Source organism: Tursiops truncatus, chromosome 9 (genome assembly GCF_011762595.2).
Source record: "Tursiops truncatus isolate mTurTru1 chromosome 9, mTurTru1.mat.Y, whole genome shotgun sequence".
NCBI lineage: Eukaryota > Metazoa > Chordata > Mammalia > Artiodactyla > Delphinidae > Tursiops > Tursiops truncatus.
Window position 1 is genome coordinate 90863532 of NC_047042.1, and position 27232 is coordinate 90890763.

The following is a 27232-nucleotide window of genomic DNA, read 5'->3' on the forward strand; positions in this document are numbered from 1 at the left end:
ACTCTTTTTTACATTTCTGCTTAACCTTCAAAGGTCCTAATGTGTTAGCATTAAGTTTGTCTTACAGTTTCTTTGTCAAGTGATAAACACTAAAATAGGGGTATAGGGGAAAGAATCCTGCCTTTCCTGGATGAACTGTATTTCAGAGTAACCATACACGTGGGTGTTCTCTACTAACATGTACAATACATAGGGATTTATTGTACAATTTTAAGTTTGAAATTTTCCATAATGAGAAAATTAAATTTTTAAAAATGCTTTAAGGAAAAAAACTCTTTAAAGACCCCCTTCTGGGGCTTCCCTGGTGGTGCAGTGGTTGAGAGTCCGCCTGCCGTTGCAGGGGACACGGGTTCGTGCCCCGGTCTGGGAGGATCCCACATGCTGCGGAGCGGCTGGGCCCGTGAGCCATGGCCGCTGAGCCTGCGCGTCCAGAGCCTGTGCTCAGCAACGGGAGAGGCCACCACAGTGAGAGGCCCGCATACCGCAAAAAAAAAAAAAAAAAAAATACCGCCTTCTGTAAAATGAAGATTCTTTTGGCATGAAAGAAATTGGCCCCAATTTATATTTCAAGCTCTGATTTCCATACTATGCTAGTATAGTGCAGAACAAATTCAATTAATACGTTGTAAGGTGCTCATCAACAACGCTATAGTTCATTTCTCTTTGGACTGTTCAGAATAATACTCACAGCCCTTAGTCTGTCCTAAAGCAGTGTGTCCCCTCTGGGCTCATGACAGCAAGATTCAAGCTGGTTCTCTCCACAGCCGCCCACGAACAGTTTTCTCAATTCATTTTATTCACTCACTCACTTAGCTGACTATTTAGTATCACTACGTACCATTCATCATACAGAATATTTCAAGAGCTTTGAGGAGCTGATATTTGTGGAGGGGAGGGAAGAGGTGGAGGATTATGCTAGGGGAGACAGGTGGGAGTGTACTTGACGCCTCTCAACACTGCGATATTTTTACTTTATTCATTTGAATGTTAAAAGAACTGGAGGGAAGCTTAGCTGGCTAGGCTGATCCGATTCTAATTCTTGGGAGTTGGAATTAAGAAATTCAGAGAAAATTGGGTAGTAGCGGCAGAAGGTACAGCTGAAGGGATATAAAGATTGGAATAGAGTCCACCTGCCGATGCAGGGGACACAGGTTCGTGCCCCCGTCCGGGAAGATCCCACATGCCGCGGAGCGGCTGGGCCCGTGAGCCATGGCCGCTGAGCCTGTGCGCGTCCGGAGCCTGTGATCCGCAGCGGGGGAGGCCACAACAGTGAGAGGCCCGCGTACCACCGCAAAAAAAAAAAAAAAAAAAAAAGATTGGAATAATGAGGTTAAAATTGTCAAGCATTAGCCAGAGAAAAGTCTTAGGAGATATAAAGACAGATATGCACATAGATACAGATAAGGTTGCTGCGTCTTTTAGCAGGGGAATAAGAATAAGAAGAAAAGCAGCTAAGATATACTTGACAAATGTACTAGGATCAAGCCCATGTTACAGATGCGGGGGATGCAGAGTGATTAGTTTGTCCAAATGCACACAACTAATAAGCAGCAGGCAGAAGCTGAGCCTAGACATGTAGCTCCAGAGTCCGGCCGTTAACCTGGTCACAGGCAAAGATCTGTGACCCCAGGCTGCTCAGGCCCTAAAGCAGCACTTGGACCCAACTCCCGGTCCTAAGGCCCTCAGAGAGCTCAGCTCCCCAGCCTTGGCTTGTAAAACGTTGTTTTCCCTACTACACCACGTTTATCCCTTTTGTAACTTCCCGTTTCCATGGAATACCTGAATTCTTACAACCAAAAGGACCTAATTAGAACACAGACTTCACACCTGCCTCGACATCTGTTTTACATAATCACTCATCACCCAGGAAAAAAAAAATCCAATGTCAAAAATGTTCATGAGCAATGTAGGTTTGACTGAGTTTCATGAGCAGACAGAGGCGTCACACTGAATCCCCACAGCAAAATTTCCTTTGCAAATCCCCTTTCATCAACTTTATCTTTCCCCAAAGCCTTTGCTCAGGCGGCTACCACATCCCTTTTTTTCTCTGCATTTCTTTCTCAGCCTCCCACCCCTATAAATGCACTCAACAAAACTAAAGATATCCAGAAGAACCCATAGCAAAACAAAAACCCAGTAATTGTGCATTTGATTCTTTCCTGGGAACAACCAGCCGTTCCCAGCTGAAGAAGCTGAGCCCAGAGTAAGAGATCTGCCCAAAGTCCCCCAGGAATTGGAGGGAAAGACAGACTTCCTGCTCTAGAATTCTTTCAGTCACGCTGTACCGCTTAGCAAGTACCTCACTCATCGTTAAAGCAAAAGGAAATTGCAGTGTTATGTGAGCAGGAACATTTCAGAAAACAGGGTCCAGATTCATGAGCGACTCAACGAGGTCAACGTGTTAACATCTCAAACGTGTGCCGGCAAGCAGCGTTCCAGACACTCACACTTGTCCATGTTTCACCTGCTCCACATCCCAGTAAGACACAAACGTCGGCCTTCTGATGATATCCTTTTGGGTCTTGGAAGCTATGTTTGTCTGAATCATCCCTTTAGACAGAAAAAACAAAACACAAATCAAGAATCAGTCCTAGGAAATGATTTATTGTTATTTTTCAGAGGCTAGTAACACAGCAAATATTCATGACTCAACTGTACATGTAAGAATCGAGAAAATCCTTTTGGATGGAAATCACTCATGATAAAAACTTGTATTCTTCACTGCCCTTAGTATAAGACCCAGAAAACAAAGAGGTAAATGAGCACTCCTGAATTAATCTAATCTTTAAATCAAAGTCAGGTGGTAAAGAGAGCCAGGGCAGCCAGATTACGTCACCCATGACAGGCTTCAACGATTATGGGTTGGAACGTGGTAGCTATATCTTAGAAGTTTTTTCCTTCCTCAAATGTGAAATGTCATTTTCAATTCACACATGTTGTACACCTAAGTCTAAGCTGCAGGCAGCATGAGCTCTTTAAAAAGTAAATCATCGTACATTGCTAGTGAAAGTATAAAACGGTGCAACCACTTTAGAAAACAATTTGGTAGTTTCTTATAAAGTTCAACATACACTGCCCACGCAATCCAACAATCCCACTCCTTAGTATTTATCCAAGAGAAATGAAAAGCTACATCCACACGAGAACTTGTGTTTGAATGTTCCTAGTAGCATTATTACAAGAACCAAAAAGTGAAAACAACCCAAATACCCATCAACAGGTTAATGGCTAAACAAACCATGGTATATCCATTTTCTTAAAAATTTATTTTATTTATTTATCTTTGGCTGTGTTGGGTCTTTGTTGCTGAGCGAGGGCTTTCTCTAGTTGTGGCGAGCAGGGGCTACTCTTGGTTGCTGTGCGTGGGCTTCTCATTGCGGTGGCTTCTCTTGTTGCACAGCACGGGCTCTAGGCGTGCGGGCTCAGTAGTTGTAGCTCGTGGGCTCTAGAGCACAGGCTCAGTAGTTGTGGCACAGGGGTTTAGTTGCTCCGTGGCATGTGGGATCTTCCCGGACCAGGGCTCGAACCCGTGTGCCCTGCATTGACAGGCAGATTCTTAACCACTGTGCCACCAGGGAAGCCCCATGGTATATCCTTACAATGGAATATTACTCAGCAGTGAAAAGGGAAGGACTACTCTATATGCAACAACATAGATGAGTGAAAAACAGTATTCTGAGTGAGAGAAGAGAGCCATATGCAGAGTACACACTACAACGTTCTATGTATATGGAATTCTAGAACAGATAAAACTAATCTATAGTGACAAAGTAAACCGGTTGCAGAGGAGAGACCGATTGCAAAGGGGCATAAGGCAACTTTTTGGATCAATGGGAGCGTTCTAGATCTTGATTAGAATAGTATTTGCACTCACTTGTCAGCACTCATCCAACTGCACACTTAAAATGGGCGCATCTTATTGCAGCAATTACGCCTCAGTACAGTTTTACTTCAACATCAACAAAACAAACAATGACAGAAAGAGCAAATCAGATCATGCCACAGCCCTGCTCAAAACCTTCTCGAGGTTTCCAGCTCATAAAATATTTAAGTTTCAATGTCTTCTCTCATCTCTTACATACCTCCTTCCCATGTGCATGGGCTGCCCCCTCCCTTCTAAAGTTTCCTCCTCAGATAAAAGCAGGCTCTCTCCCGTGATTCCTCCATCCTCTTTCTGCCTCATCACATTGCTTCATTTTCCCCGCAGCTGTAATTAGTTTCTGAAGTTGCCTGGTTTGCCAGCATCCAGAACGGGGCCTAACACACAACTGACACTCTAATACTAGTTTAATGAATAAGAGCAAATAAGAAGTAGAAAGAAAGTAGTCTGGAACACTGCAAACTTCTCTGAACTGGTTTCTATGAACCAAGTGAACAAAATTATGGAGCTAAAATTGTTCAGACTCAGGAACAAGGTATATTGGTTCTCATCTCTCCACCACATTTCACCATAGAGAATACCACCAAAAAAATTTTTTTTAATTTAAGCACATTTTTAATTTGACCATCCAACAGAGGAGATTTTTATTTTTCTCTATTGCCGTCTAGTCATGGTCCACATGCATACATTCCTGCACTTATCATGCACATTAAATTTTTAAAAAATTCATTTCTGTTTTAAATATAACATAAAACCCAAAAAGTACAAGAAATACAAACTTGGGGTTCTGTCTTCTTCATTTAACAATATCAAATTTTGCTTTTACTGCACAGTTTTCATAATCATAATTTTTAACAACCGCCCAATACTCCACTGAAATTTAATACCTTAATGTGTTCAGTCACTACCTTAGTGGTACACAAGCTATTCCTCTACTTCAGTACTATAAGTAAGGCTTTAACAGAGACCTTTATGCCTATAGCTTATTTTTTTCTTGTGAATTATTTCCTTAGAAAGATTCCTGAGAAAATAAAAAAGCAAGCATATTTTAATATCTCTTGATATGTATTGCCAGGTTGCTTTCCACAGAAGTTGGTATAATGGCCCTTCAAAGCTATATGACTTAACACACCATAACTGGTACAGGACCCAAATCTCAGGTACAACCTGGGAATGTCAAAGACCTGACAAAATCTCCTTTACCTCTTTCAAAGCACCTATAGGGCTGGGTCCTGGAAAGGCAAGTATCTGACCACACGCAAGGGGTGTCCCACGGATGCAGCCGATGGGACAGTACATTCAGAGGGAGAGCAGTTTCTGCCCTGGTTTTTTACTAAACACAACAGACAGATGGGTAGAAGGTAACCAGAAAATCTTCCTATGGAGGCTCAAATAAACATGGCGGAAGGCAAAGTCTTTAGAAAAGGTGATGGATAAAACCACTGACCTAGATGATGAAGCCTAAAAGGAACAGCAAGGTTCTAAAATTCAGAAGGGGGACTTCCCTGGTGGTGCAGTGGTTAAGAATCCACCTGCCAGGGCAGGGGACACGGGTTCGAGCCCTGGTCCGCGAAGATCCCACAGTGAGTCCGCGGGCCACAAACTGAAGCCCGCGCGCCTAGAGCCCATGCTCCGCAACAAGAGAAGCCCCCGCCATGAGAAGCCCTTGCGCCGCAACAGAGTAGCCACCGCTCGCCGCAACTAGAGAAAGCCCGCGCGCAGCAACCGAGACCCAACACAGCCAAAAATAAATACAATAAAATAAATAAATTTAAAAATAAATAAATAAATGAATAAAATAAAATAAAACTCAGAAGGCACCCACAGGCCCAAGGTCTCTACTGCAATCATCAGCACCTGAGAATTCTGCCTCAGTCTGGGAAGCAGCCCACCTAGAGTCAGAAATTAAGAATGGCAGAGCCGGAAGTACCCCCAGAGACCACGTAATCCAATGCCCCCATTTTACAGGGTGCTCGGTGCTGTCCCCAGCTACTCTGCGTCAGAGCCGAGGCTCCAGAGGACAGGTCTTCTGACCGCCACTGGCTCCCACCCACGGAACTGCCTGCCTTGCTAAAAAGAACCCGGGTCCTGAGCGCAGCACGCCGGGCTACTCCATTCCCACTCCCACGCGGATGCCACAGGCCGGATTCCAGCAACAGGCACCACTGCCAAACACAAAGACTTACCTTGGAAACTCAGCTCGTAGTTTTGTGAACCCGCCTGAAATGGCACAATTCCCCTGCGACAGGATAGAAACAGAGACTCCAGGTATGAAGAGTCGATGTTTGAAATGTGCTCATTGTCTTTCTAATTAAAAAAAAAAAAAAAAAAGGTAAAGACTTCAGGGTAGGCTTTTAAGAAATTTCTACTATGATATTTTATATAACTTTATTTTAGCCGTGGGATTTGAACTGGAATGCACCCTGCCTTTCAAATCAGACTGCCAAGTTTCCTGGGTGGGACCACGTCACACCCTTCTGTAGTCTCCACCGCGGGGCTGAGAGCACGCTCTACACTGCAGAAACTGACCATACCCTTGGTGGAGGCCTGAAAAACAAAGCTCTTTGCAAGTCTTTTACACCTTCCATAAAATATGACTCAAGTGTACAGAGCAACTGGTACCCAACGTGCAGACATGATGTCTAACAGAATCCAACATCCTGCCATGAAGTAGAACATCACAGCTATCAGCCCATCACACGATGAGAAAGCACAGTTTAAAGCTGGTATGAAGGCATGTAAAACTCCAATAGGTGTACTGCTGTCCAAATGAGAGTGACCTAGCCCTTCTCCTCCGGCTATAATGAAAGGGGCACCCCCAAAATGGAACGATATAATCTCCAGCCTCAAGGCACATAGGATGGGTCTGAACACCAGAAAGGGAAGTAAAGGGAAGTGTGTCATCCTAGCAAGCGGGCAGACTAGGCCACCATTCCATTGTCCCCACCCTATGTCAGGGATGACAGACCAGATATAAGCCCCCAAGAGCAGGGGTTCCCAATATCTAATGGTAAGGAGTTCTTGTTCCTCGTGATCTAGAATGGAAGATGACAGCAAGATCCTGTTGGCAGCCGGTGGTGGGCAGGGGCTCCCAGTCCCTTTAATGACAGGCCAGACTCTGCAGGCTTCCGCTACATCCATCGCATTCCCCTTCCCTAATGGAAATGTCTGCAGGATGTAAAGGGGGAGAACCAGAACGAAAGCTTCCAAGGAAGGCGTCCCAGATAGAGAGGTCTCTTAGCCTGGAGAAGAACATGGTGGCACAGGAAAACTGGGTTCGAGTATTTGCACACAGTGCAAAGCAGGAATAAACTTGATGTGTTTCTGGAGGTAGAACCAGGACAAATGGGAGGAAGGAACAAGAAGGCTAACTTCAGCAGAACTTTCTGAACTACAGTCATGAACAATTACGTCATACCACAACGATGTTCGTTGCAACGGCTGCTGGGACATGTATCGGGATGATTGTAAAAGAGACTGCCATCCAGGGTGGGCAGCAGGAAACTGAGTTTCCATGATTAGATGATTCGCTGGGAAACCGTATGCCTTCCTCAGACCCCAAAGAATGGCTTAAGTGGGCAAACACCTGCGAGCAAGGGTGGGGGAAGGCAGCCATCACCTCTCGGCACCCTGGATTTTTTGGGGTTTTCTTTGTTTGTGCTTTTTTTTTTTTTTTGGCTGTACCACGCAGCTTGCAGCATCTTAGTTCCCTGACCAGGGACTGAACCCATGTCCTCAGCAGTGAAAGTGCAGCATCCTACCACTGGACCACTGGGCCCTGGGTACCCTGGTTTGATGACTTGAATCTCTGCCTTAATTTCCCATCCCCAAAGTCCTGTACCCCTCAACTGCCTGCTCAGCTCTGCAGAACCCTGTTCCTGGCTGGAAGGAATCTGCAAACTCTAGGTCAAAGCCTTTCAAACTTGAATGTAAATGCAAATCACCCAGATCTTGTTAAAATTTGCATAATGATTCAGGGGAAGTGGGGGAAGAGTTCTGGAGCCTGCATTTTTTTAAAGTTAATTAATTAATTTTATTTTTGGCTGCATTGGGTCTTCGTTGCTGCAAGCGGGCTTTCTCTAGTTGTGGCGAGCTGGGGCTACTCTTCCTTGCGGTGCACAGGCTTCTCATTGCCGTGGCTTCTCTTGTTGCGGAGCACGGGCTCGAGGTGTGTGGGCTCAGTAGTTGTGGCTCGCAGGCTTAGTTGCTCTAGAGCACAGGCTCAGTAGTTGTGGCGCACGGGCTCAGTTGCTCCGCAGCACGTGGGATCTTCCCGGATCAGGGATCAAACCCGTGCCCACTGCATTGGCAGGCAGGTTCCTAACCACTGTGCCACCAGGGAAGCCCCAGAGCCTGCATTTTGAACATCTCCCAGATGACACTGACATTGCCGGTCTGCGGACCTGACTTTGACCAGCAAGGCTTTAGGGTCCATTCAGCCATATTCACTAGAACTTTCTTTGACAATGGAAATTTCTGTGTTGTCCTATACGGTAGCCACGAGCCACATGTGGCTGCTGGGACAGCTGCTGGTAGAGCACTTAAAGTGTGACTAGTGTGACAACAACTGATTCTTAATTTTATTTAAGTTTAACTAATTTAAGTTTAAAATTAAATAGCCCCAGAGACATTGCTTTGGGAAAGATCCCCAGTGTTCTTCCTTGCTGCAAGTAATAAATCCTTCCTTCTCTGGGGGAAAAAAAAAAAATTAAATAGCCACATATGGCTAGTGGTTGGCATACCGGACAGAACGAGGCCATTAAGTCAGTGTCTGAGCATCTGCACAGCCTCTCATGGTTCACGGGGACATTCCTCTGGCTCTGCCCTCACTGTACTCCAGTTCTGAATGGGTGAGTGAATGAATGAATGAATGGTAGAGCCTTCAATTATGCATTCTCCCAGAAGACTTGAATTTATACCTCAGTTTCAGTTACCAGGTCTCGGCTTTTGTCTTGTGCCTACATGTTTGCCTTGATCTCGGCTTTCTAGAGCTATGGCTTGCCCTTGTCCTGGGCAATTCCCTCAGGTCATGGACTCCTGCCCCAAAAGGCCAGCTTTCACAGCTACTAAGCTTGGCTATCTGCTGGTAAACATCTTGAGGGTCTGGATCTGCACCCCCTGACTGATGCAAAGCCCATGACTGCTACCTGGCTCTGCCCTCCAGTCACTCCTGCTGTAACTCCATCCTGCACCATTGCTGCCCACCGTCCTCTCCTGGTCCACCATCCATGTAGGTACAAGTCCTGGTTAAGCACCTGAACTGCCATATATCAATTCTACCTTCCAGAGGGTTCACTGTCAAACATATGCATCTACCCTTTGTTGGCAAAAGTTTCTATTTCTCCCAGTTCCTACCAGAGAGGTTCCTAACCCAGAAATCTCAGTTGCCCAGCTCTTTTTTTTTTTTAACATCTTCATCGGAGTATAATTGCTTTACAATGGTGTGTTAGTTTCTGCTTTATAACAAAGTGAATCAGCTATACATATATGCGCAACTCTTATTAAAAATTCAGTTGCAAGAAATAAAAACCGTAGGGCTCTGTCTGAAAGCTATTCAGTCCACTCTTTTCTCTAAATATTCTAACCTGTACACTGGATCAAACCAGGTCATCAAACAGCTGTAAACTTGGACCATAATACATAATACACTGAACTATGAAAGAAACCAGGCTGCAACTTATGTTTGTGTTTCAGATCTCCCGGTACCACCATTTTTATTTTACTTGGATGACCAGCAAGGAAAACACCAAACCCAGGGCCTGTTTTCCCATCCTTCCTTTCTTTTTTTTTTTTTTTTTCTTTTATAACAGAAGTGCCCACTCAATTTATATAATGATGGGTCTAACTAATATGAGACAGTAAGAGTTTATTCACATTCTCAAAGAACACATTCCATTTCTTACAACAGACAAGTGCCACAGATTCAATGACTATAACGTTTTTTGTGTTCGTAGGTAGAAAGTTACATTCTAGAACTGTGCATTTAACACAGACTGAATATCCCAGGGAGAACTTCATATTAAAGAAGTTTTATCAGGAAGTTTCTTGATGTTTTACTAGGGGACATGAGTGACAGAACCTGTGTAAATTTAAATATGATCTTTTACCCCTTAAAGTTCCTTTTGGTCTCTGGGATCATGATGTCACTAGAATACAAATATTTTCTAAGCCTTCTCCCCTATCTTACTGAAAATTGCAAGTATTTGACATAAGAACCATTGAGACCTATAGTTTACTATTTTAATTTCATTTCGTTTCGTTTCGTTTTATTTAATTATTTTATTTAATAACCAAGGCTAAAGAATTTGAGTTTATAATTTCTATTTCCACAGGCACCTCATGGAATCACCTTTATGGAACTGCACTTTGACACCATCCTTGGCTTAAATATAAGAAGAGCCCGTACGAAGCTAAATATCACAGGGGTTTTCACGCCGAGGTGCTTGACAGGTCACCGCAGGAGGGGAAAGCAAAGAGCCCTGAGCCCCGTCCTCTTTGCACAGGGCACCTCTGCTTCACCCTAGTTCGCTCATTTAGGTTCTGTGAAAGATTGTTTGATAGCATGTATCTGCCGCTAAGACCACTGGGAAACCGCCATGTACTGCACGGATGGTGGGACCAAGGTTGAGGACCTCACTCACCACAGCACACAAGGTCCCCTCTGTGTGGCCCCGTAGGAGACCCTTTTCTCAGGCCTCACTAACAGAGAAAAAGCCGTGCTTCTCCTGAGTAACTGGAATGGTCTTTTCATGGAGGCACAGGGGACCATATAACATATAATGGAGGCACAGGGGACCATATAACATAGTGTTTCTTTGCTTGCTTTGACAGCTAGGGAGCGCAGAGCCATATGTGTAGCCCGTCCACTTCTAACCCTAGAGAATCCGACGCTGGCATTTCCTCGTCCCTACTTTGGCTTCATTTCCATCTCTTGCTTTTCTTTTCTCTTTCTCATCACTCTGATTTCATTGCCTACTTAAGCTCACTCCCTCCCTCCCTCTCTCTCTAATCCTATGAACCAAAGGAAAGAAAGGATACTAGACAGAAGCTCTGCTTATCTAAACTTCTCTCCCGAGAGGCATGGACATATATGCACCACCAAACGTAAAATAGCTAGCTAGTGGGAAGCAGCCGCATAGCACAGGGAGATCAGCTCGGTGCCTTGTGACCACCTAGAGGGGTGGGATAGGGAGGGTGGGAGGGAGACGTAAGAAGGAGGAGATATGGGGATGTATGTATATGTATAACTGATTCACTGTTATAAATCAGAAACTAACACACCACTGTAAAGTAATTCTACTCCAATAAAGATATTTTAAAAAATTAAATTAAATTAAATTAAAAAAAATAAACTTCTCTCCCTTTACTATGTCCCTGTGCGGGTAAGTCTAGAATCTTCTAGTCCATCTGAATCCAGACTCTGACTGCATCCTAGTAACCACCTATATCAGTCTTCTGATTTCTCAGTCCTGCCTCCTCTTCTGGCTGAAAGCAGTAGTCTCTGTACATTTACGTACTAGTACATAGAAAGCTAGCTCAAGGTTCCAGCCCAGGCCCCAATAGCAAGGAAAGAAGGATATTGGCTGGCTCATGGATCAAGGAGTTCCTTAAAAATAATTATAATTTTTTATGATGCAATCGGAGTCCATGCTTGCTGGGCATCATGTAAAAAAGCACCACTTCCTCTACCATGTCCATGCTCCACGGGGAACCACGTGGGTGTCAGACACTGTACTACTAGTTTCTTCTGAAGTTGGCAAGTTTATACAAGAGCGTCCACAAGGAGGAATGGTACTCACCTTCTCTCCATATTGAACCCATTTGTCATATCCATTTCTCCAGTACCAAATCCATTTTGTGGTGAAGAGAGAACCGGCCGGCATTGTGACAGAGGAAGGCGTGGAGAGACGTCGGATGGGTTTATAATCACAAGTCATCTTCTGGAAACTGATTTTATAATTTCCAATAGAAATGCTGAGAGGGAAAAGTTTAGTGTTAACAAAATGCTTCACTGAAACAGAATGCTTCTGTTTTCTACACTCTGGTCTTCCCTAATAAGAGGATAGAATTAAACCTTGAGAGCTGAAAGGGATCTCTGAATTTCCCTTATACAGCTTTTGGTCTTACACATAAAAGAAAAAACTGAACTACAGAGAGGTAATGTAACCTGCCTGCCCCACATATTCAACGGTGTCACAGAATGTGTTCTTCCCTCAAAAAATATCCCCCATAGACAACTGTGCCCACACAAAACAATGGATTGGCTCAATGTTTGTTAGAAAGTCAGTTAGAAACTCACAGTAGGTCAGTTTTTTTCAATTATTATTCAAATAGTTATCAAAGTGTGGTCCAAGACCTTTTCGGGAGCCAGCAAGGTCACAGTTATTTTCATAATGATATTAAGACATCACCTGTCTTTTTCACCTTCATACCCTCACAGGTGCACAATGGAGTTTTCCAGAGGCTACATGATGTTTGATTTCACAATAAAGAGATTTGCAAAAATATATAACAATTTCAGTCTTCTCAGTGAATTTGGTTTTGTTTTGTTTTGGAAAAGTTATTTTTATAGTTTTACTTATATACAGTTATATATGCATATAACTGTATATAAGTTAGATATATAATTATCAAAAAATGTTATGTTAACATGAATGAGTTTATTGTTATTTTTAATGTATCAGTAAATATTTAATTTTTCTCAGTTGTGATTTTTAATATGGTAAATATAAATAGCTATAATCCACATAAACGGAAGTTCTTTGGGATCCTCTATACATTTTAAGACTATATAGGGCTCCTGAGACCAAAAAGTTTAAGAGTTACTGCTCTATGAAACACCTCCTAGCTCAGTGATATTCAACCAGGAGCGATTTTGTGACCCAGGGAACATTTGACAATGTCGAAAAACGTTTTTGTTTATCACAACTGGCATGCAGTGGGTGGAAGCCAGGAAATGATGCTAAACTGCCCTCCCCCCCCCCCCCGAACAAATAATTATCTGGTCCCAAAAGTCAATAGCGCTAAGGTTGAAAAACACTGCTTCAGATATACCTGGGGGGAGAAATACAGCTAGAAGCAAAACAGCTGACGCCACCCTCTAGTGGCAAAAGGTTGCAACACAGAATCTCCACCAAAAATTCACTAAATTTGCAGACGACGACACATCCATATTTTTTCCCCCAAAGAATGTCCTTGTAAAACAGGATGCAGCTTATAAATATGGTCATGGGTGGTATCACCCATATCAGCCCTAATAGAAGCAGAAATATAAGGTAGCCTCTTAGAAACCTCCAGGGTAGAGGAAATAGCGAACACAGAGGAAGGTATAAAATGCTAAAGTATACAACAAAATCCTGCCCTAGAACGATATGAAATGACTCAAATCATTTTCTCAAACTATGAAATTAAGTCAAAGCTCTTCTGAGCTCATCATTTAGTACTTGTAATAGTCCTACGATGAGCTGATAGGAATACAAACCGACCAACGCATTGTGTTGTTCTGCGGGACACACGGACAAATATTAACTAAACACATATTTGTGTCCCTGTTTATTTCACCTGAGTTAGCAAATACTCCCAGAGTCCCTTGTAATAGCCAGGCTCTGAGTGACTTCAAACCTGCCCCACTTATGTATTTTTCTTCATTAACTCAGCAGGCATTTGCCATTTTTATCTCAAGAGTTAACCTGAATGGGATTCTGAAGGAAAACTGCTTTTTCTTCTTCCCATAAGCATAGCACTGGGCTTTCTTCTGATGATATTGTGCATCTCACAAGCCAGACCGGCCACCAACTTACTTGCAGACTTGGGGGTCACAGAAGGCCTTCTCAACATCCTCCATGAACGGGAGGTCCATCCAGATGTTTTCCAGTAACATCTGCCACCGGTAGGGCAGGTGGAAGTGAACTTTGTTGCACCTCTCTAAAAAGACAGAAAAGAAGTCTCAGCGATTCGGCCAAGTTCACTGCTGACTCTCCCCATCCTTTCACGGCCCACCTTTCCCATCCTGCCCTGCAGGCACATTTCCCAGCTACACCTGTGCTCATGCTGGCCCCTACCTGCATTGCCCCAAACTCCAGGTTCCATTATTACCCATGGAGACTCATCAGAAAACAAAATTCTCTGCTCCCCAAAAAGCCATGTTACCCACATGGAAATCTGAGATCATTATAAATTTACAGTTACCCTTTCTGCACCCCACACGTGGATTTACTGAGACAAACTGCTCTCCAGCATAGGCAACTGCTTTTGTGTTTCCTTGAAGCCCTGACCTAAAATTCATCTCTCCCAGAAGAATTCCCTCACTAATCTCGTGCTCTTCTGAACTGACTTGTGTTTTGTATTCCCTCAGCCAGTGCTCGGGACTCAGTTTGTTCTTTATTTACGTATTTACTCATTTTACGCAGTTTTCTAATTTGTGCGTGTTCTGTTTGTTTGTTTTTGGCCGCACCGCGCAGCTTGTGGGATCTCAGTTCCCCGACCAGGGATGGAACCCGGGCCCCCGGCAGTGAGAGTGCGGAGTCCTAACCACTGCCAGGGAGCCAGGGAGCTCCCAAATTTGTGGCTGTTTTGATGCCCCATCTTAACAACAAACTCACTGAAAAAAGGCCTGCATCATTGTTTAGCTTACTTCTCCCTTGCTTCACTGGCAGAGGGCTGGGCATGAAAAAGATGACCATTCAATGAATGCTTGCTGAAGAATGAATTAATGTTAGAAGTCCATAATACAGGAGTACAGAAAACAGTTCTATTTTTCACAATTTGCATTATGTTTCAACCGTTTTGAAATGTCTAAAAGATGTGTTACTACTTTAGAATAAAAAGAGGCAGGCTTAGACATCACAAGGAAATCCAGAGTGGCACTGCCTGGGATTTGGCTGACTCGAAAAGTATAACCTTCCTCACACCCATTAGAACGGCTGCTATAAACAAACAAACAAACAAATTAACAAGTGTTGGCAAGGATGTGGAGAAACTGCAACCCTCGTGCATTGCTGGTGAAAATATAAAATGCTACAGCCGCTATGGAAAACTGTGTGGCAGTTCCTCAAAAACTTAAACATACATTTACCATATAATCCAGCAATTCCACTCGTGGGTATATACCCAAAAGAACTGAAAGCAAATCTCAAACAGTTACTTGTACACCTGTGTTCATAGCAGCATTATACACAACAGCCAAAGGTAGAAGCAACTCAAGCGCCCATCAATGGATGAATGGATAAACAAAATGTGATAGAATACAACGGAATAGTATTCAGCCTTAAAAAGGAAGGAAAGTCTCACAACAGCTACAACATGGATAAACCTTGAGGACACTGTACTAAGTGAAATAAGCCAGTGTCTGAAAAAGACAAATACTGTGTGAGTTCATTCATACGAGGGTCGTAGAGAAGTCATACTTATAGACAGAAACCAAAATGGCGGCTGCCAGGGGCTTCCCTGCCAGAAGTGGGAAAGGAGGAGTTGTTGTTTAATGGGTACAGAGTCTCAGTTTTACAAGATAAAAAGAATTCTGGAGATTGGTTGTGCAACAATACGAATGAACCCTACTGAGCTGTACACTTAAAAATATTTAAGATGGTAAATTCTGTTATGTGTATTTTACCATAATTAAAAAGAAAATATTTTAAAGTTAAAGATTTTTGATTTAAGGAACGCAGGGCAGAATCTCCTCTTCAGACACAAGGTGAATGCGTCCGAGACCACTAAGTAATCAAGCAAATGAATCAGACATGATGCCTAGGCCTGGGGTGGAGGCATGAAAGGGAAAGAGCGGTGTAAGAGTGAGAGGGCAGCTCTGTGTCCCAAGCAGCCCCGTGGGAAACATTTCTGCAGGAATCCTGGTGGGAGGCAACAGTGTGGACAGGGGTGGCTCATTGACTGCAACGACACACAAGATGTCGGTCGTGTAGAGCACGGGTCCCTCAGTACACACGTTGAGGGGCGACTCGAGCCCACGGCCCAGAAGAGAGGCAATGCCTAAATCACGACAGGACACAAACTTTGAAAATGTGTCTGCTAGGATACTTTTGTTTGCTTTTTGTGTGCAGAAAGATGGGTCCCTGAGTAAGCGTAAGAGATCACCTAAAACTGAATTGTAAAAGGAGAACGCATAATATCATGCAGTGGTGAAGTGGGTGGTTTGTGCATCTGCGAAATGGGTTAACAACAGAACCTAGGGTTGATGTGAAGTTTAAAGGAGATGAATGTAAGATTCTTAGCATTGCACCTGACACACAGTACACAGGAAATGTTAGCCATATTACTATTAATAAAGTTTCTGCTTCTAGAAAGTCCTTAAGTAAGTTACTCACTAAGTTGACAACCCTTATACAGATGGTCAAGACAAATTTCGTTTGAGCCATGTTCATCCCTCGTAGAACATTCGGTACTCGCAACGTCAGATACGGAATCTACAAAACAAAAGAGGATGCATGTATGCTGACCCTAATATTTAAACCGAAAATCAAGATATCTGGCCTTACAGTGGGGAAGCATATCTGAAATGGGGGCCACGTTCAAGAAAATGCTTATGATTCATGTACTGCTGCTAATGAGAGCCCAGACATGAAAGCAAACATGAACATCTGGGGCACCTGAGAGTTATGTTTATTTCTTAAACCACAGTTGAACTATTCCTATTCTGAATAAATGTAGCACTTATTCTATACAGTTCTAGGGTTGGTCCTTCCATCTTCATATGTCAATCTCCTCATCAGAAGTGCTCCTTAACCAAAACCCCTTTGCCCTTTAATACTGCTAAGGGACATGCAAAGAGAAACCACTAGCCCTAGCTGCTGTGCTGCAGACATGAGACATGGGGCCCCTCTCTGTCCCTCAGTGACTCACACAGAGCCCAGCCCGAGCCCTTGTTGTAATCTCGCTGGCAGGGGGAACAGACATTTGAGCAGAGTTCCGACCATGGGTCCCTTAGGCTGCAGGTCTGTTGCTTAAGGAAGGTGTAAAATGAGGGAGCCTGGGCAGAGTGAGTGCCGCTCTGTGTCGGGGCAGTGGTCTCCCCATGTGTGGGCGGAACCTGGCTTGTCAGCCTCTGACTTTCAGAGCGTAACACGTCTTTCTCCCCACTGACTGCCGACATGAAGCCCAAACTAGTGGCATCAGTTTTACCTACATCGGTAGTTTCATCTATCACTTTACTAGAGCCATTTGGGGGCACTGTGGACAGACTAGCCCAGAATGTCTCCTCTGTGTGTTTACCATTAACAAAGGCCGTGGCCCCATCGTTGGCAGCTGTCATTTGGCCAGCGGGCTGCAGATGGCTGCGAGTCACTCCGGTGTCCTGACCCCTAGGTAAAGATTTTTCTCTCTGCCTACTGGCTGTGGTTTTATGATTTAACAATCTCATGGAAGTGGCATCTGTAGCCATATCATCGACGTTATTATTAAAAAGCGGGAAATGCTGGCTGTCTTGATTCCCACGTCTGCCCTCCGTGTTCACGCAGTCCGAGGAAAGGATGGCCGTGCTCTTTCTGGTGGTGACGGTTTCAGGTATCTGTGGAGAACCAAGAGGCGAGAAGGAGACAGCCTGACTGGAAGAAAACAAACTCTCTCTACCAGTGTCTTGGTCATTCTGCCAGGATGCAGGGCCCTTCCACTTGGGAGATGATGTCGAATCAAAAGTGACGTAAGTATTGCTGTGATTCCCATAGAAAAGATCCTCTGGACTGCCATTCTCTGCAAACCTCTGGCTTGCTCCCCTTTGACCGGTTCCTCCAAGATTGGACGCCGCAGACGAGCCTGAGGAAGGCGGAGGGCACTCCTGACTTCCCAAGTGCGTGAACTTGTGGGCAAGATCCTTGACAGGCCCATCGTCCGGGGGAGACCCGCGGCCGGTGGGATCTGGACTGGGGGGGCAGGACCTCTGGGCAGAAGCTGCAGCAGATGGAAAAGAGTCCCCGCTGCCCCGGTCTCTGCTCTTGCTTCTGCCTCTGTGTGCCGCGTCTCTGCGATGTGAAGGAGGAGCTGGGAAAGAAAAACCAAACAACGGAAGTTGGTGTTAACGTGACTAACTTCCCTGCCCTGTTCCGCCTCAGCTTCTCCAGGTTTGCTATCGAAGTTCTATCAAATTACTTTTGTGTGAAAATCTCGAGAAGGTGCTTATGACAATGCAGGAATCTGTCACCCTGCCAGCCCTGCAGAAAACACCACCTATGACCTAGGATAAAGGTCGAACTGACGCTGGCTCTGCTTGGCTTCTCTCGTGGGACTTAGATGTAGCCCCCAAATGCCCACACTCTTAGATGGGGCTGTCCACAATTCTCTAGTTCAAGTCACTCACCGCTAGGGTAAATGGAGACACAGACGAGTACAAATCAGGGAGGAGTTCCCCGAAATCATTTAGAGTTTGCCCATATCACACCTGTGATACAGGTGTACCTAAGTTACGGATTCATGACACATAAAACAACAACAACAAAAGAAACTACAACAGAGGTCTGATTTCACTGAAGCTTGAGAATTTTCCAGAGTTGTTCGTCCAGCCCCCCAAATGCCCAAGCTTAAATGAGTAATAGCTAAAAAAGAAAAATTGGCCTCTCTCTAGAAACGTAGTAAGTCACACCCCCGGGAAGCAGACAGGAGGGAGGGGGGTGAGCATGTGTGTTCGTGAGTACGTACAAAGTGCGGTGTGCATGCGTGTGATGTTTATAAGTGGGGTGTGCTGTGCTGGGTGTGTGTGCATGCATGAAGTGTGTGCACGTGTGTGTGTGTGTGTGATAGGCACGTGTGGTATACATGTGACGGGTGTGTGTGTGTGTGTGGTTGCACGCATGGTGTGTGACATGTGTCAGTTGGTGAGATATGCATGTATGGTGTATGCGGCATGCGCAAGTGAAGTCTGTCTGTGTGGTGTGATTGCATGTGTTTGTGTGGCATGTGTGAAGTGTGTCCTGTGCATGTGTTACACATGTTGTGCGTGTGTGAAGTTTGTGTATGTGTGGGGTATGTATGTATGCAAGTGGTTGTTTTTGTGTGCATGTGGCTGGAGGCTGTGTGTGTGTGTGTGTGTGTGTGTGTGTGTGTGTGTGTGGTGTGTGAGTTGTGCTATTGTGTGTGGGAAAGAGGAGGAAGAGAGGTCCTTTCTCTTCCAAACCCAGGGGGCAGCAGGAATGTAGTACAAGCAAGCATCCTCCTCCCATCAACTAAGTAGATTAACTAGAAGTGACAACAAAGAAAACTCCCTCTCGCATACAACAAATTTATATTGAGAAGCTACACCAAACCCCGTCCTTCCAGATATTCCCCTGTCGAGAGGGCATCGTCGTGCACGAGAAAAAACACGAGATGTGGAATCAGAACATGCGAGCTCTGCTCCTCTCGAGTCCTGTGAGGCCCTGAAAACATTACTTTTCTTAATTCATAGTATTACTCTTCACTCTTCTAAAAATGATTTAAGGCTGCTCGCAACAGAACTCACTTAAAGCATTTCCCTGGTGGCGCAGTGCTTAAGAATCCACCTGCCAGAGCTCCCGAATATGGCTGCCCCCAGTGCCCATGCCCCAGCGTGAGCACAGCCGCCCCAGCTCTCCAGGAGACTCTCCTAGATCAGCAGCAATGTGGATGAAAGGCTCTTGGTGCTGCAGCCAGGACTCAGTGCTGTGCCTCTGAGGTGGGAGAGCCAACTTCAGGACACTGGTCCACAAGAGACCTCCCAGCTCCACGTAATATCAAATGGCGAAAATCTCCCAGGGATCTCCATCTCAACACCAACACCCAGCTTCACTCAATGACCAGCAAGCTACAGTGCTGGACATCCTATGCCAAACAACTAGCAAGACAGGAACACAACCCCACCCATTAGCAGAGAGGCTGCCTAAAATCACAATAAGTCCACAGACACCCCAAAACACACCACCAGATGTGGACCTGCCCACCAGAAAGTCAAGATCCAACCTCATCCACCAGAACACAGGCACTAGTCCCCTCCACCACGAAGCCTACACAACCCACTGAACCAACTTTAGCCACTGGGGACAGACACCAAAAACAACTGGAACTACGAACATGCAGCCTGCAAAAAGGAGACCCCAAACACAGTAAGATAAGCAAAATGAGAAGACAGAAAAACACACAGCAGATGAAGGAGCAAGATAAAAACCCACCAGACCTAACAAATGAAGAGGAAATAGGCAGTCTACCTGAAAATGAATTCAGAATAATGATAGTAAAGATGATCCAAAATCTTGGAAATAGAATAGAGAAAATGCAAGAAACACTTAACAAGGACCTAGAAGAACTAAAGATGAAACAAGCAACGATGAACAACACAATGAATGAAATTAAAAATACTCTAGAAGGGATCAATAGCAAAATAACTGAGGCAGAAGAACGGATAAGTGACCTGGAAGATAAAATAGTGGAAATAACTACTGCAGAGCAGAATAAAGAAAAAAGAATGAAAAGAACTGAGGACAGTCTCAGAGAGCTCTGGGACAACATTAAATGCACCAACATTCGAATTATAGGGGTCCCAGAAGAAGAAGAGAAAAAGAAAGGGACTGAGAAAATATTTGAAGAGATTAGAGTTGAAAACTTCCCTAATATGGGAAAGGAAATAGTTAATCAGGTGCAGGAAGCACAGAGAGTCCCATACAGGATAAATCCATGGAGAAACATGCCAAGACACATATTAATCAAACTGTCAAAAATTAAATATAAAGAAAACATATTAAAAGCAGCAAGGGAAAAACAACAAATAATATACAAGGGAATCCCCATAAGGTTAACAGCTGACCTTTGAGCAGAAACTCTGCAAGCCAGAAGGGAGTGGCAGGACATACTGAAAGTGATGAAGGAGAAAAACCTGCAGCCAAGATTACTCTACCCAGCAAGGATCTCATTCAGATTTGATGGAGAAATTAAAACTTTACACACAAGCAAAAGCTGAGAGAGTTCAACACCACCAAACCAGCTTTACAACAAATGCTAAGGGACCTTCTCTAGGCAAGAAACACAAGAGAAGGAAAAGACCTACAAAAACAAACCCAAAACAATTAAGAAAATGGGAATAGGAACATACATATCGATAGTTACCTTAAATGTAAATGGATTAAATGCTCCCACCAAAAGACACAGACTGGCTGAATGGATACAAAAACAAGACCCATACATATGCTGTCTACAAGAGACCCACTTCAGACCTAGGGACACATACAGACTGAAAGTGAGGGGATGGGAAAAGATATTCCATGCAAATGGAAACCAAAAGAAAGCTGGAGTAGCAATTCTCATATCAGACAAAATAGACTTTAAAATAAAGACTATTAGAAGAGAAAAAGAAGGACACTACATAATGATCAAGGGTTCGATCCAAGAAGATATAACAATTGTAAATATTTATGCACCCAACATAGGAGCACCTCAATACATAATGCAAATACTAACAGCCACAAAAGGGGAAATCGACAGTAAAACATTCATAGTAGGGGACTTTAACACCCCACTTTCACCAATGGACAGATCATCCAAAATGAAAATAAATAAGAAAACACAAGCTTTAAATGATACATTAAACAAGATGGACTTAATTGATATTTATAGGACATTCCATCCAAAAACAACAGAATGCACATTTTTCTCAAGTGCTCATGGAACATTCTCCAGGATAGATCATATCTTGGGTCACAAATCAAGCCTTGGTAAATTTAAGAAAATTGAAATTGTATCAAGTATCTTTTCCGACCACAATGCTATGAGACTAGATATCAGTTACAGGAAAAGATCTGTAAAAAATACAAACACATGGAGGGTAAACAATACACTACTTAATAACGAAGTGATCACTGAAGAAATCAAAGAAGAAATAAAAAAATACCTAGAAACAAATGACAATGGAGACACGATGACCAAAAACCTATGGGATGCAGCAAAGGCAGTTCTAAGAGGGAAGTTTATAGCAATACAATCGTATCTTAAGAAACAGGAAACATCTCTAATAAACAACCTAACCTTGCACCTAAAGCAATCAGAGAAAGAAGAACAAAAAAAACCCAAAGTTAGCAGAAGGAAAGAAATCATAAAAATCAGATTAGAAATAAATGAAAAAGAAATGAAGGAAACGATAGCAAAGATCAATAAAACTAAAAGCTGGTTCTTTGAGAAGATAAACAAAATTGATAAACCATTAGCCAGACTCATCAAGAAAAGAAGGGAGAAGACTGAAATCAATAGAATTAAAAATGAAAAAGGAGAAGTAACAACTGACACTGCAGAAATACAAAAGATCATGAGAGATTACTACAAGCAACTCTGTGCCAATAAAATGGACAACCTGGAAGAAATGGACAAATTCTTAGAAATGCACAACCTGCCAAGACTGAATCAGGAAGAAATAGAAAATATGAACAGGCCAATCACAAGCACTGAAATTGAAACTGTGATTAAAAATCTTCCAACAAAGAAAAGCCCAGGACCAGATGGCTTCACAGGCGAATTCTATCAAACATTTAGAGAAGAGCTAACACCTATCCTGCTCAAACTCTTCCAAAATATAGCAGAGGGAGGAACACTCCCAAACTCATTCTACGAGGCCACCATCACCCTGATACCAAAACCAGACAAGGATGTCACAAAGAAAGAAAACTACAGGCCAATATCACTGATGAACATAGATGCAAAAATCCTCAACAAAATACTAGCAAGCAGAATCCAACAGCACATTAAGAGGATCATACACCATGATCAGGTGGGGCTTATTCCAGGAATGCAAGGATTCTTCAATATACACAAATCAATCAATGTGATACACCATATTAACAAACCGAAGGAGAAAAACCATATGGTCATCTCAATAGATACAGAGAAAACTTTCGACAAAATTCAACACCCATTTATGATAAAAACCCTCCAGAAAGTAGGCATAGAGGGAACTTTCCTCAACATAATAAAGGCCATATATGACAAACCCAAAGCCAACATTGTCCTCAATGGTGAAAAACTGAAAGCATTTCCACTAAGATCAGGAACAAGACAAGGTTGCCCACTCTCACCACTCTTATTCAACGTAGTTTTGGAAGTCTTAGCCACAGCAATCAGAGAAGAAAAGGAAATAAAAGGAATGCAAATCGGAAATAAGAAGTAAAGCTGTCACTGTTTGCAGATGACATGATATACTATACATAGAGAATCCTAAAGATGCTACCAGAAAACTACTAGAGCTAATCAATGAATTTGGTAAAGTAGCAGGATACAAAATTAATGCACAGAAATCTCTGGCATTCCAATACACTAATGATGAAAAAGCTGAAAGTGAAATCAAGAAAACACTCCCATTTACCACTGCAATAAAAAGAATAAAATATCTAGGAATAAGCCTACCTAAGGAGACAAAAGACCTGTATGCAGAAAATTGTAAGACACTGATGAAACAAATTAAAGATGATACAAATAGATGGAGAGATATACCATGTTCTTGGATAGGAAGAATCAACATTGTGAAAATGACTCTACTACCCAAAGCAATCTACAGATTCAATGCAATCCCTATCAAACTACCACTGGCATTTTTCACAGAACTAGAACAAAAAATTTCATAATTTGTATGGAAACACAAAAGACCCCGAATAGCCAAAGCAATCTTGAGAATGAAAAATGAAGCTGGAGGAATCAGGCTCCCTGACTTCAGACTATACTACAAAGCTACAGTAATCAAGATAGTATGGTACTGGCACAAAAACAGAAAGATAGATCAGTGGAACAGGATAGAAAGCCCAGAGATAAACCCATGCACATATGGTCACCTTATCTTTGATAAAGGAGGCAGGAATGTACAGTGGAGAAAGGACAGTCTCTTCAATAAGTGGTGCTGGGAAAACTGGACAGCTACATGTAAAAGTATGAGATTAGAACACTCGCTAACACCATACACAAAAATAAGCTCAAAATGGTTTAAGACCAAAATGTAAGGCCAGAAACTATCAAACTCTTAGAGGAAAACATAGGCAGAACACTCTATGACATAAATCACAGCAAGATCCTTTTTGATCCACCTCCTAGAGAAATGGAAATAAAAAAATAAATAAACAAATGGGACCTAATGAAACTTCAAAGTTTTTGCACAGCAAAGGAAACCATAAACAAGACCAAAAGACAACCCTCAGAATGGGAGAAAATATTTGCAAATGAAGCAACTGACAAAGGATTAATCTCCAAAATTTAAAAGCAGCTCATGAAGCTCAATATCCAAAAGACAAACAACCCAATCCAAAAATGGGCAGAAGACCTAAATAGACATTTCTCCAAAGAAGATACACAGAGTGCCAACAAACACATGAAAGCATGCTCAACATCGTTAATCATTAGAGAAATGCAAATCAAAACTACAATGAGATATCATCTCACACCGGTCAGAATGGCCATCATCAAAAAATCTAGAAACAATAAATGCTGGAGAGGGTGTGGAGCAAAGGGAACACTCTTGCACTGCTGGTGAGAATGTGAATGATACAGCCACTATGGAGAACAGTATGGAGGTGCCTTAAAAAACTACAAATAGAACTACCATATGACCCAGCATTCCCACTACTGGGCATATACCCTGAGAAAACCATAATTCAAAAAGAGTCATGTACCAAAATGTTCATTGCAGCTCTATTTACAATAACCAGGAGATGGAAACAACCTAAGTGTCCATCATCAGATGAATGGATAAAGAAGATGTGGCACATATATACAATGGAATATTAGCCATAAAAGGAAACAAAATTGAGTTATCTGTAGTGAGGTGGATGGACCTAGAGTCTGTCATACAGAGTGAAGTAAGTCAGAAAGAGAAAGACAAATACCGTATGCTAACACATATATATGTAATACAAGAAAAAAAAATGTCATGAAGAACCTAGGGGTAAGACAGGAATAAAGACACAGACCTACTAGAGAATGGACTTGAGGGTATGGGGAGCAGGAAGGGTAAGCTGTGACAAAGTGAGAGAGAGGCATGGACATATATACACTACCAAAGGTAAAATAGATAGATAGTGGGAAGCAGCCGCATGGCTCAGGGAGATCAACTCGGTGCTTTGTGACCACCTAGAGGGGTGGAATAGGGAGGGTGGGAGGGAGGGAGACGAAAGAAGGAAGAGATATGGGAACATATGTATATGTATAACTGATTCACTTTGTTATAAAGCAGAAACTAACACACCATTGCAAAGCAATTATACTCCAATAAAGATGTAAAAAAAAAAAAAAAAAGAATCCACCTGCCAAAGCAGGGGACACGGGTTCGAGCCCTGGTCCACGAGGATCCCACATGCCGTGGAGCAAGTAAGCCCGTGTGCCACCACTACTGAGCCTGCACTATAGAGCCCACGAGCCACAACTACTGAGCCCACGTGCCTAGAGCCCATGCTCTGCAACAAGAGAAGCCATCGCAATGAGGAGCCCGCGCACTGCAACGAAGAGTAGCCCCCCTTGCCGCAACTAGAGAAAGCCCACGCGCAGCAGTGAAGACCCAACGCAGCCAAATAAATAATTTTAAAAAATAGTCACTTAACATTTCCAAGCCTCAGTTTCCTTATCCATTAAGTGAGGCCAATAATACACCTGCGTTGCTTCACAGTTTTGCTGTGAGGAACAGTGATGAGATATTTTAGGTGAAAGTCCCTTGTAAATGATAAAGCATTTCTCAAATATTAAAAGATTCTCTCACAGAATCTTAGTTATATATTCTACTTGCTTCATAAAATTCATCTCCTCTATATCCGCTTAATAAAGATATTAAAAAATGCAAGTGTTAATTCCATTAAACAACATCAAAATGCTTAAGAAATTGTACTGATCACTTCACTGATCATAATAGGATGGCTATTATCCAGAAAAAACAGAAAGTAACAAGTGCTGGTGAGGAGGGCGAGAAATTGAGACCCTAGTGCTTTGCTGATGGGATTGTAAAATGGTGCAGCCACTGTGGAAAACGGTATGGCAGTTCCTCAAATATTTAACACTGAATTACCATGTGATCCAGCAATTCTACTTCAGGGTATATACTCAAAAAACTGAGGGCTTCCCTGGTGGCGCAGTGGTTGGGAGTCCGCCTGCCGATGCAGGGGATACGGGTTCGTGCCCCGGTCCGGGAAGATCCCACATGCCGCGGAGCAGCTGGCCCGTGAGCCATGGCCGCTGAGCCTGCGCGTCTGGAGCCTGTGCTCCGCAACGGGAGAGGCCACAACAGTGAGAGGTCCGCGTACCACTAAAAAAAAAAAAAAAAAAAAGTAGACCGCATTTACCTCTCCGCCCAGAGGGTTTCTTCTGGCGGTGCCTGCTGTTGCAGATGTCCTGGATGTTCTGGACCACACGTGAGCTCAGCCCGTGCTCCCTCATGATGGCCAGCACCTTTCTGTCCATCAGGTTATGGGACCGGAAGCAGTTGGCATAACCACAGTTCCCTCGGGTAAAGTGTTCACAAACGTGGAGCCTTTCACACGGTGGCTGCTGGTTACAAATCTGTCTTCCACCCTCTCCCTTATAATTTTTGCATATCTACAGAACAAAGAAACAATAGTCAGAGATAAAACATGTTTCTCTATGTGCCACACGTTAAGGAAAGTGTATATAAAAATTTCGGCTGTAATGACCTATATGGGAACAGAATCTAAAAAAGAGTGGATAGGGGTTTCCTTGGTGGCGCAGTGGTTGAGAGTCCACCTGCCGATGCAGGGGACATGGGTTCATGCCCCGGTCTGGGAGGATCCCACATGCCGCGGAGCGGCTGGGCCCGTGGGCCATGGTCGCTGGGCCTGCGCGTCCGGAGCCTGTGCTCTGCGACGGGAGAGGCCGCAGCAGTGAGAGGCCCGCGTACCGCAAAAAGATAAAAATAAAATAAAATAAAAATAAAATAAAATAAAAAAGAGTGGATATATGTATAACTGATTCATTTTGCTGTACAGCAGAAAGTAACACAACAGTGTAAATCAACTATACGCCGATAAAAAATAAATAAATAATTAAAACGCAGCTTTTCTTACTTCCTGATAAGAAAAAAAAAGCAGAAGCAAGCAGAGATATATCAAAGGAAAAAAATGCATGTGTATTCCACAATCTTTGATGAGTTCTTTTCAAGCAATGACTTATTTGCAGCAGAAGAGGCCTACAAACTAACTGAAGGAAACTTGAATTTGATTAACCTCCTTTGGAAGAATCAACATAAGACGGCTAGCTACAGATAGAACCAAACGGGACCCAAAGGGAGCCCTACATTATAAAAGAACCCCAAAGAGGAAGGCCTGTCTTTGGATATCAATTCATTGTTCTATTAAAAGGACATGTGGAGGGACTTCCATGGCGGTCCAGTGTTTAAGACTCCACGCGGTTCGGTCCCTGGTTGGGGAA

At 43.3% G+C, this 27232-nt stretch overlaps 1 protein-coding gene across 1 annotated transcript in view; it reads right to left on the reverse strand.

The window, feature by feature from the left end:
- The window catches only part of ZC3HAV1 (zinc finger CCCH-type containing, antiviral 1), a 67205-nt gene that overhangs the window by 13414 nt on the left and 26559 nt on the right, over window positions 1-27232 (reverse strand). The window contains 7 exon segments of the mRNA XM_019948846.3: window positions 2448-2550; window positions 6067-6187; window positions 11680-11854; window positions 13681-13804; window positions 16201-16299; window positions 17105-17869; window positions 26131-26383. Coding sequence (XP_019804405.2) covers window positions 2448-2550; window positions 6067-6187; window positions 11680-11854; window positions 13681-13804; window positions 16201-16299; window positions 17105-17869; window positions 26131-26383 — 1640 coding nt within the window.